This window comes from Pelodiscus sinensis, chromosome 2, assembly GCF_052426305.1.
Source record: "Pelodiscus sinensis isolate ZL-2025 chromosome 2, ASM5242630v1, whole genome shotgun sequence".
Classification (NCBI taxonomy): Eukaryota; Metazoa; Chordata; order Testudines; family Trionychidae; genus Pelodiscus; species Pelodiscus sinensis.
The window spans coordinates 142758277-142769832 of record NC_143053.1 but is presented as its reverse complement, the minus strand read 5'-3'; the positions used below and the strand labels follow the sequence as shown (position 1 = coordinate 142769832).

Genomic DNA, 11556 nt, shown 5'->3' with positions numbered 1-11556 from the left:
GGGACTGAAAGCACTATTCCACTCCAGTCAGGTATTATACACTGAGAAATGTCTACATTAGTTCTCTATAGCTCTCCGCAAAGTGAGGCAGTACAGACAAGAGGCGAGATCCCCTGCCATGGAAAAGCTCTCGCTAGAAGATTTTAGTCGAAGCCTGGCGTGATCTCAGGTAAAGAAACCTTCCGCTTGTTTTGATGAGAGGGCTTTTTTTCTTCTTCTTCTTCTTCTTCTTTTCCCCCTCAGAGCCTGCTTCACCAGCCAGCCAGCTGCAAAGGAACTGCTGGGAGAAGAGAAACTACCTGTGATAAATCATTTGACTTTGTGCAGTCTTTAGAGTACAAATCTGTATGCTATTTCTTGGGCAGGGGGTGTGGATACGATGATCACCGTACGGTAAGGTAGGGGACTGAGTTTAACTTTCTGGATTTTCGGTCAGACTTTGGAAGGGTTGGGATTTGATCGCGCAGCAAGAAAGTTTTATCTGCATATTGAAGTCCTGTAATGCTGTTCCTTGCCGACAGCTCCGAGGGAGGGGAGAAGGAGGGAGCGTTTGGGTGTCTAGGAACCGGCGGCACTTTGGAATTGGAAAAGAAACACCCGTGGGTGCTGCTCTCTTTGCTAATGAAATAGACTGTATTAGCTGTAGTCTTTGCGCCTTGACAGAGCAGAGCGGTGCTATTGTGCAGGTCAGCGAGCGCCTGTGGTCCATCGCAGCTGCTCCTGGATGCTGAAAACGTGCGTGTGTGTATCTTGGCTCGAGTTCCTAAGTGTTAAAAGTTAATACATACAAAGACTAATAGGAGAATGGGAGGCCTCCTTGCTGTCTAGGTTGTCGAGGGGATACAAGACTGTCACTAAAGTGTGTCCAAGTGGCTACGTTTAAACAACTGATTGTACAGGTAGTTGTTACCCGGGTAAAGGAATAGCAGAGGTCCCCTTTTAGGCAATCATTGTGTGTGTGATGATAATTCGAGAAATCACAGATCATAGGAAAGGCTTCTAGACACATATGTACAAAGTGGCACGGAAAACTCACTGCCCCTCGATACAGGCTGTAATTACACTTTGTACAAAGTCTGTGAATTCAGGACGGACTTTATGAGGAGCTAAATCGCTTGAAAACGTTGCAGGCTGCCTTAGGTGCCATCTCAGATCCCAAATGAGCAACACGTAGAGGTTCACGCCCTTGGCCAGACAGTGCCAAGGTGGTTCTAAGCTTTCCCTTGAAAACAAAGCGCAGGCGACTGAACAGTCTTACTAACGCCTAGTTAGCCCATAAGCTTGTATCACCGCTCCCAGATATTTGCTGGCGAGGCATTGACCTCTCCAAAGCAGGGAGGGAATGAGCTTCTCTCCAGTGAAGCTGTACCTAACCGCAGCCAGATCGCGTCCCTGAAGACGTCCATCAAAGCCGTAGCCCTAGAAGAGTTTCCCTGTTTTACCTGCTGTGGCCTGTTCACCACGTATCACGATGTTTCCTTCTTGTTTAATGTTTCCATAATAAAACTTGCCTGAACATTTCCTCCAGTGTCTCGGAGACGGAGAAAAACCAACCAGTTTGTAACCCTGCAGGGCATGCTTCATTAAGCTTTGGCCTCAAAGATGTGTTTGCGTCTGTACTTTTTTATGTTGGGAACCTGCTGCATTTCCTGTTGATTTTGAGGTTTTGTTTTCTTTAGCTTTGGAAACAGCTCGGGTTGGGTATTTGGCTCAAGTGCTGTTAACTATTTTTTACGGGAAAGGGGCTTGGCAAGACAACTTGGGTTATTACATACAAAATGCTTGCATTTTCCAAATGCTTAAGGATATAGCCCACAGCATTAATCGTCTTTACTTGGATTTGAACAGGGTTATCTTGCTCATGTGCAAGAGCCACAAAGAGTTTAAATCATTGCAGGACTTACTGCATGTTTGTGCTCTGGCACTAGGAATTCATGCTGAAATTTAACTTCGCTGAGTTTCTCATCAACAAAGAACCATTCTTTGTAGAGTGTAAGTGACAAAACAGCAACTCTTTGTGACAAGGTAATGCCAGCTTTTATAAACTGTCCGTGTTCTGATGTAAATTATTACAAGTTTTTAATGACAGTTTTCTTGGGAATACCAATTGGTACAAGTCTAGGGCTGAGTTAGGGTAAAGTAATGTAACAGGCAGACTGGAAAAGACAAATGACAAATTATTACAATGATTAATAAGGGAACCTTCCGCGCAAAAACAAGCGGATATCAGTGGATTTGCCCGGTGCAGCGTAGTGAAAGCCATTTGTAGATATATATAAGCAGACAGGGAATATACATTCTGAATCTGGTCTTGTAAAGATTAATCGACTCATCTAAAATATCAATCCTGTTATGCTGTGGGTGTCCCTGTTGAGTTGTTGTCTGCAGTAATATCAAAATAAAAAGACAGGACATGCCGCAAAAAAACTATGGTTGGAAAAACTGTAAGATTGTGCAACTGTACAGTACAGCTTCTCAGAACAGTTCTCCAGCTCTATCAGCTAATTACAGCGCTTTGCACTGAGCCACTCTTGAGATAAGGGCAGCTATTTTCCTCTCCAGCCCCAGTGCATAACATTCCGGTGTTCAAGTAAGCAAAAGGCAGTGCAAATCTCATAAGGAAGATCATTTTTATAACTGGTGGATTTTTCTCAATTATTTTTTCACTAAATCCTCCATAAGGTTAGAGATGTGTTACCTGTAATAATAATAATAATAATAATAAAACTAAAAGTAGCATTGTGTTCTAGATAGACTGAGCAGCTGGAAAGAATAAGTAAGAGTTTCACTGTAACCTAAGCTCCAAGGGCTAGTTTATTATTATTCACTTAAAGAAGGTGATATTAGCATTGCAGGTGAGAAAGGAATAAACACTCTCCCAAGAAATCAATACGGAATTCAAAAACAATTATTAGTGTCATTTGACTCCTGTTCTTTACGCATTTCTCCCGGCTACAGACTGAATAATTTGCATGTACGGTATCTATTTGTTGTTTGGGAACTCTTTAAGATGCCGCAGGACACCGCTTGTTATAGTCTAACCCAATCCTAGAACTAGTATTTTCATCTGTAAATTAAAGCAATTACGCAGCAGATATTATATTATGTGTACTGTGGTCTCCAGATAGTCATCAATCACCCTCAATCGAGCTGTCAGAGGGGGCAGATTCGTTTCTGGGAGGCAGTCTTCCAGCTGGGGAGAAGAAGAGAACATCATCATTAATTAGAGTGTGACCCTGGGGCTATTCACATGTCTGAACCCAGGAATCTCTCCGAGCAAGTCTGCACACCCAGTCTGCACGCCCCTGCGGCCGCGGCTCCCGCGCCACGAGCTGCCCGCCGGTGCCTCCGAAAGGCGCGCGGGTGCCACGTTCCCCTGGGAGCGCGTGGCTCTTTGGAGCCCTCGTGTTCGCAAGTGTGTGCTCCCTGTAACTGGCTGGCACCCCTCCGCCACGGCAGAGGGGCCCTTCCTTAGGGAGCAGAGCCCAGGGGACTCCCGAAGCCACGTTAACTCTTTGCCACGCCGTCCCCCCCCCCTCCCCAAAAAAGGGTGGGCTGAGTAGCCTGGGTCACTGCGGAGAATCTAAGCAAGTCTCCAGCCCGGGAGTTTCCCCAGCAGGGGGTCAGCAAGAGCGGGGGGGAATGGCTGTGCGCTTGGCCTTTGCGCTCAGCACCAGCTCCTGCTCTGCTATCCTGGGTGCCCCACCCAGTCCCTACCGAAATCAGCAGGAGTCGCGGCGTCTCGGCCCCACGTGGAATTGGGCCTTTACTCCCCACTCAAACACAACCCCAACTGCAGCAAAGGGGAGTGTAATCTCGGAGGGGGGGGGGAGGAGGGAAACAACTGCGGGATCTGGCCCCGCAGAGCGATTGAAAACACGTCCTATGTGGAAACGGACTCTTTCTGCTCCAGATCGCTAGTCCCCTAGTTAGGGAGCGATTGAGAAGAAGGAAATAAAGGCGCTTGAAAATAACGAAGGATCCCGTTGAAATCAATGGGAGTTTTACCATTGACTTCAGTGGGGACAGGATTAAGGCCCTGGATTAGTAAAATTGTTAGATCTGCCATGTCTACGCACTCAATAAAGCTTCTACCTCCTAGGTCAGCCTCCTCTGAAGGGCGCAGGCTAGGCTTCAGAGGCCAAGGAACTGAAGAAAGCTGTTTTAATAACTCATCCCAAAGGGCAGAGTTGAGGGATGCCCACAGAGCTAAGAGTGTAAGTTTGCCCAGAATAGCGGGTAAGAGATGCTGGCGATACACGTGAAATAACGCCTGAAACCTAGAGCGGCAGACTGGTCTTTGATAGATTCCCCAGCCAAACACACAGCCTCTCCTGGTTTGAATTCCATCCTGCATTCTCGTCCTACCTCATTCACTGTAGGGCACGATCCAGGCAGGATGGGGCCCTACCACGACTTCGCTCAGAACATTGCAATATTGAGATTGCGAGCAAACTCTTTTCGAGGTGACCATCCAATGTCTTCAGACATTTCCTGGGACGTATATTTATGTATAAATGGTTTAAAATGTAGCCGCACATCTGGACAGAAGGGTGCAAAGAAAACAAAACTGCTTGCCATGTGGTTTATTGTCAGCGCTAATTTTAACTGTTGATTAAATCTTAAATGAAGACTCACTCGTGTGTCTCTTCATATGTCTCGTTTGTAATTGAGACTAATTATTACGGCGAACTGGGAAGAAGCAGCTGCTCGTTAATTAATTTCTAATTAAAAGGGTTTACCATTCTTCAGTGACTAAGGGGAAAAATCTTAGTTGGTGTAATATTGCTTCTTCAGATCTTCCTACAAAACCATATTAAAACACAGTGAACTTAAGAACCTAATGTCTCAGTGCTCCCCAAACTTTGATTCAGTATATGTGTAAAAACTGTCTTCTGTGTTCTGAACACAAACTCAATATGAATGTTAAACTTTATGTGACGTCAGAGTCTCTGCTGTTAAAAAACGTGCATCTGAGTTGCTTGTTTGCACTACTTTTCTTTTCTTCTTCTTCTTCTTCTTCTTCTTCTTCTTCTTCTTCTTCTTCTTCTTCCTTTTTTCCGTGCAAAATGTTTATTTCTGCCTCCATGTGGGTCAGCCTTTGCGCCACATATAGAAATTGCTTCTAGTTTGTAGCTGTAGAAAAAAATACTACATTAATCGTCCATCTTTTTCAGTTAAAAAAAGTTTTTTTAAGATTCACGTAGTTAAATTAAATGTGGTATTCTGCTTCGTCCTATAAGCATCTAGGAACCTGTGGTTACCAATCAATTGGTACAATAGAGCAGAGCAAGGCTGCAATAGCGTGCAGATCAGACGTCTCTCCTTGTTTCTAGATAACCAGGAGCCTCCGTACCATGTCATACCCTCAGTTTGGATACCCTTACTCTTCTGCACCCCAGGTAAGACTCTATTGTCCGCAAACGTTAATTGATTGAATTTCAGTCATTATTGATTTCTACAGTTCAGTGCTAAAAGCTGCAGCGATCCTTTACAGTACGTGAAAGCGTGAAATTGGTTAAGCACTCGGTCTGTTTGAAAGATATTTAAGTTATATCTTGTATGCATATTTGTAAAATGAAAGGAGCATACAGTATTTAGGATGTTATGGGGAGAATGGAGGGGCGGGGGAGGCGATAGGAAAGGAGAGAGAGGACGGAGACCCTCCAGGAATAATATTGTATCGTCCGGATGAGGTTTACTATTTACACACTTAAAAAGGAATTTGCTGAATTCTCTATTGTAGAAACATAATGGGAGATCTGAAACCAGGAGGTTAAGAATAGATGTATGTAGGGCTGTTACAAATCTGCAGTCAAAATACATATGCATGAGTGAATTAGGAAAAAAAGGTTTAAAAACGCAGATGGGGAGCATTGTGCTGCAAGTGGAGACAAATGATGTCAACACTTTGTGCAACCCATTATGAAAGTTTCTTTTTAAAGCATTTTTGATAAGCAGCCCGAAAACCTGAATCAGCCGCCCCCTTCCATTGATTTGCTTTAAATGCCTCGAGTTTTGTCTTCCTTTTTCACTGATAAAATAGGTAGTCTGTACATTTCCCGAAACCTTAACGGAAATAAATGTCAAAATTTAGCAGCAGTTTTTTTTAAAGAAAAAGTTTTCCTCTTTCCCCTTAGTTCCTGATGTCCACCAATTCCCTGACAACTTGCTGTGAGTCTAGTGGCAGGACTCTGACAGATTCAGGCGCTGCAGCCTCGACTCAGACCCCAGTCTATTGTCCTGTATACGAAAGCAGGCTATTAGCCACAGCCAGACATGAGCTGAATTCTGCAGCTGCCTTAGGAGTCTATGGAAATCCTTACACCAGTACCCAGGGCTATGGAAACTACGTTACCTATGGTACCGAAGCTTCTGCCTTCTATTCTTTGGTAAGCAATCCTAGCATCTTCTTTATCACTCATTAGTAAAACAAATCCCAGCATGGGAGATAAATGTATCTTCTCGCTTCTTGGCTGGCGTGTCCTCCCTAGAGGAAATCTGCGCTCTCTCCTTCCTTCTGAATTGGAACTGTTCTCTAAGACTCAAATTCACGTGCTGCTCTGTTTAGATTGTTATCTTCACTCAGTCATGTTTTCAGGACCACTTTAAGTAGTTCTACTAAAGACCCTCAGTACAGGTAGTTCTTCACGTCAGCCTATTTTATGCAGCCGACGCATAGCTCTGCCTTTTTAAAAACTCTGTCTAGTGCTAAAATATGAGAACAGTTACATGATACTACCGTGAAAGGCCAGTTTTGGGGATCTGATGAACGACACTAGAATGAAAGCTATAGCTAGGCTGGTAGTTCAAAGTTGCATATACACAGGGCGCAGAACAATCGATATACCTTGGAATGAGGTTTTTCTTTGGCATCATTATAGCGTGGGTTAATGTGTGTATTGATTTCGGTGGCTGCTGAAAGTCTAGAGGTTTCAGATTCTTCAAAGGAACCAACTGTCTTTCCTGTAGCCAAAACCTAGCCTGCTGTAAGACCACGGAAGTAAAGTTGCCATTTGTCTTTCATTTCCTTTGCATATTGTTTTTCAGATTAATGAAAGGAGTTAGTTGGGAACAGCTAAGATGCCACTGAACGTTTAAACGCTTGTTGGCCGTTGCTAGAATTGTTTTACGAAGTGCAATGTGCTCTCGGCTTTGCAGAGACGAGAACTATGCATTTTGTTAGATATTTCGGATAGGAGAATACTTGTTAATAGGAAGGGATACCGCTTCATTATTGTGTAGTCAAATACCAGGCAATTGTTTTGGAACCAAACACAGCTGGGGGAAGCAATATATATTCTATGGCAACACTTGTTTCACATTTTGCTTTACATGTAACAAGTCAATTCACTTCCCTTAACTACTTCCAAGGAAAGAGGCGGGGTGGCGGGGATGGGGGTGGGAACTGGCAAAAGGACACACTGGATTTTGTGTTACAGAACAGTTTCGACGCGAAGGATGGGGCTGGATCTGCGCATGCGGGCATTACCCAGGCGGCTGCCTACTATCCGTACGATCACACACTCAGTCAGTATCAATATGACAGGTAAGAAACAAACAACTACCCAGACGTCACAAAGAGTGGGGTTTGTTTTTTCATCAGCTGGGGACATTTTAAACAGCGAATATTTCTGTCCGTTTAACAAGGGGTTATGAGCCAAGGTAACACAAGACCTAACACAGATAAATACATAATTAGGCAAAATGGAAGCCTATATTTCTTCTTTGACAAAACTCGCACGTGTCCTCTACCTGACGTTGCTCAAACGGTGCGGTGAAAGCCAAAGCTTTATTCTCAAAGGTAACACTGTTAAGACTCTAAATTAAACGTGTGTGGGGGGGGAGATGGCGGGAGGGGGGCTGGCTAACCACCCACAAATGTGTGTTGGTCAGCCCTGAGCAGTATCGCAGAGAGGCAAAGCAATAACTCTGCACTCACCTCTGACTTTAGCAAACGATGTATCAAATACACCACGCCCTCCCTTTCCCACATGTAATTCAGTCTGGTCCAGCACTCTCCCAAACAGAATCACAGAATAGTAGAATTGAAAGGGTCCTTAAGAGGTCATCAAGTCCAGTCCCCTACCCTCACGCCAGGACCAAGCACCAACTAGTTCATCCCTGACAGATGCCTGTCTAACCTGCTTTTAAATATTTCTAGTGATGGAAATTCCACAACCTGCTTAGGCGATTTATTCCAGTGCTTAACTGCCTTGACAGTTAGGAAGTTTTTACACACACACACACACACACACACACACACACACACACACACACACACACACACACACACACACACACCTCAAAAACTTTACTCTCTCCTAATCTTTTATAGAAGCTGTTTCTAAGTATATGTTTCAGCAAGTTGGTCTGCCATGCCAACACGTGGTCCTTTACTTTGCAGGGAGCTATACTTCCCGCTAGCCACTGTGTATATTAATTAGCTTTTTCTACATTGTGCTAAACTGAACGGCCCTTTTATCTTCGGTCCGTTTATTAGTTTTAAAACAGCGTAAAACCACTTAAACCATCTCAACCTTTTAAGCCCACTGGGTGACGGTGACCTTTCCTGGCTGATGTGCATTAAATATTCAGGTGCAGTCCAGTGTCTTCTGCGTCCCGTTTTTACAATTTCAGGCACAAAAGGGTAGGAGAGCTTACTAATAAAAGGAATAAGAAGGAAATACATTTCTGTTAACAGTTACACCCCGGGGTCACTTAAATATATTTGATTTGAGCAGGATTTCTCAAACAGCTGGAGAGCAGAACTTTTCTCTGTGTGTGTCTGCGTTTCTAAGCTGTTACTGTCACACAAGTTGTTAAAATGGACTTTACAATTTACTTGATTAAAAATAGACATTTCCTGTTCTATTTATTCTTCAAAGGTTACTGTACACGTGAATCAAACCATGTCTCGTGCCCAGTGTTTCTCATTTTAAAATGGTATTGCTGCTTTTTTCCCCACTGAAGGGTTGGGCGGAAATCGTTACTAACAAACAGCCTTTGACGTCCTCTCGAGTGTTGGTACACTATTCCTCCCATACTAAATGATTATTGCTAGAAGAAGGTACCGCTAATACTCTCTCATAATACTTAGTGCAAAACCCACCTGTCTTTCCTTTGGCTTCAGTGGGCTTTGGATCAGGTGCCCAAAGCCCACCTCTCTGCTTCTTCGTTAGGATCTACCTATGATGTCATTTATGTTTTGTGAACTACAGATATGGCACCATGGATGGAGGCACCCGAAGAAAAAACGCTACTCGTGAAACCACCAGCACCCTGAAGGCCTGGCTGCAGGAGCACCGGAAGAACCCCTACCCCACCAAGGGCGAGAAGATCATGCTGGCCATCATCACCAAGATGACCCTCACCCAGGTCTCCACCTGGTTCGCCAACGCCAGGAGGAGGCTCAAGAAGGAGAACAAGATGACCTGGCCTCCGAGGAACAAGTGCTCGGATGAAAAGAGACCCTACGAAGAGGAAGAGGAGGAAGAGTCGCAGGAAGACAATATGAAGACCGAGAAAAACGATGGTATCTTATTAAACATACATTTACAATGACCACGCAGAATTCTAGAGTAGCCAAACCCGTCCCCCTGTAGACTGTGTCTAACAAGAGCGTTGTTGCATGGCTGGGTAGGCTATGCTCATGAACGGTACATAGCCTAGACACATGCATGCAGGGCTGCAGTTAGATTCTGCTCATTTGTATTCTTAATAAGTAACGCCCTTTCAACCCTTACTCTGGATCGTTAGAGGTGGTATTGCTTTAAAGGAGCACTGTAATGCGATTTATTGCCTATGTTTTGCTGTTTCCCCATTCCTGCAGAGGCCACCGGCAAAGCAGAAAAAGAGCTGGAACTGAGTGATCTGGATGACTTTGACCCCATTGAGTCGGAGAGCTCCGAATGCGAATTGAAACAGCCCTTCCAGCACCTGGAGAGCACCCAGATAAGGACAGCCGAGACCTGTGCCACTGATCATTGCAAGGAGCCTTCTTTAAAGATGCCCATCGCGGCGGCCACCATTGAGGAAGACCTGGAGAGGGCTAAAAACTGTCTCAAGAACGTGGTGGACGAATGTGAGCAAGACTTGATCAGTGTAAGGCAGAGAAGCTGTGAGTCCAAAATGTGTTTTCAGCAGGGGCAGCAAATATTGGAGACAAAGCCTAGGATTTGGTCCCTGGCTCACACTGCCACTTCTCTAAACCAGACTGAGTACCCTTCCTGCATGCTGAAACGCCAAGGGGTCTCCTCCTCCGCTGCAGTGTCGGCTCCTGTTAGTGTCATTGACAGACATCAGGATTCCCCAGTCACCAATCTCAGGAACTGGGTGGACGGGGTGTTTCACGACCCCATATTCCGACACAGTACTTTGAACCAAGCTTTGAGCAACACAACAGTTTCCTGGGCTACCACCAAAGGCGCCATTCTGGAAACGGGATCCTTGGGGCGCTCAATTGGGAACGGTACTAACGTGCTCAAAGGCCAACTGTCAAATTTAACCCACCAGGACTCAAATAAAGAATTTCTTGCATTTCCTAAAGCAGGAAGCAAAATGTTTTGTTCCTAACAGCACCCCAGTGGGGGGGAAAAACTTTCTAACAACTGAAGAGTTGGATACACTGGGGGAAAAAAAGATTTGGAAGAATTTAAATTTAAATATAATTTTTTTAAAAAACAAAGATAAAGATTTAAAGTGCGGTTTGCTTAGTTAAACGGGCAGACTTTATTCATTGCTGTTTTGAAGAATTTCTGTTGGTTGCGACTTTAAGGGATCAATGTCGTGAAAATAACTGAACTCCATGTCTAAAAGCACGTACTATAGTGTAGGCGTACTTAAAAGTTTACATCCAAAAGTTTACAAACGAGAAATTTAAATTCAGATATTTAATTTAAGGCATGCCAATATTAGTTCGAAAGACTTCTCCGATTTTTTCCTTCTGATTTCATTGTTATCATATACTTCACAAACGGCACTTATACCAAGTTTACACGATTGCACAAAGTTAACTTGACAAATATGTTTAAAAACGTATGTTCACTCCAATAAATTGTCTGTTTCAGAAGTAAAAATTAGTGGTGGCGTTTTGCATTACAAAAGAAATACGTTCCCGTTTTAGAATGTGAGCTCTTGCATGTGCTAGTAATTGAAAGAAATGCTAGGGTGACGCATTCATACTAGAAAAAGTTGCGGAAATGTCAATAAATCAGGAGCATCACTGCAAACAAATGTTTTTAAATCAGAAATATTTATACTTTTCCCCTCTTCCACACACACCCCTCCTCCCACTCTTCTCAAGGAATCCAGGCGATCATTGGGCAAAAATGGTCTATAGAAGCGGCGGGGAGATTCCCCTTTAAACAAACAGTTATTATTTTGTACAGTCGCATTTACTAGGCTGTACTCTGTTAAAGAGCGCCGTGTTAAAGAAGACTATGTTACACTGGAATATGGATGTCCAGTCTCAAGAGCCCTTCTCTGCCAGAGAAACCCAGGGCAATCCATCATTACATTTGTTGAGTTTGACAGTTGTCACCCAGGAAAGGAGGG

The 11556-nt window shown here is 44.0% G+C and overlaps 1 protein-coding gene across 3 annotated transcripts; it reads left to right on the top strand.

Moving 5' to 3' along the window:
• The first annotated feature begins 29 nt into the window (after positions 1–29).
• IRX4 (iroquois homeobox 4) lies at positions 30–10974 on the top strand. 3 transcript variants are annotated; one of them, XM_006137079.4, is made up of 6 exons: positions 30–169; positions 5337–5402; positions 6141–6392; positions 7443–7549; positions 9222–9535; positions 9833–10974. In XM_006137079.4, the coding sequence occupies exons 2-6, from the start codon at positions 5358–5360 to the stop codon at positions 10573–10575; spliced, it is 1461 nt and encodes a 486-aa protein (XP_006137141.2). In that variant the 5' UTR covers positions 30–169; positions 5337–5357; the 3' UTR covers positions 10576–10974. The 3 variants fall into 3 exon arrangements, with proteins under 3 accessions (XP_006137141.2, XP_014436099.2, XP_014436100.2); XM_014580613.4 differs by having other exon boundaries at positions 38–169; positions 5244–5402; XM_014580614.3 differs by lacking the exon at positions 30–169 and adding an exon at positions 1557–2025.
• Positions 10975–11556: the final 582 nt, after the last annotated feature.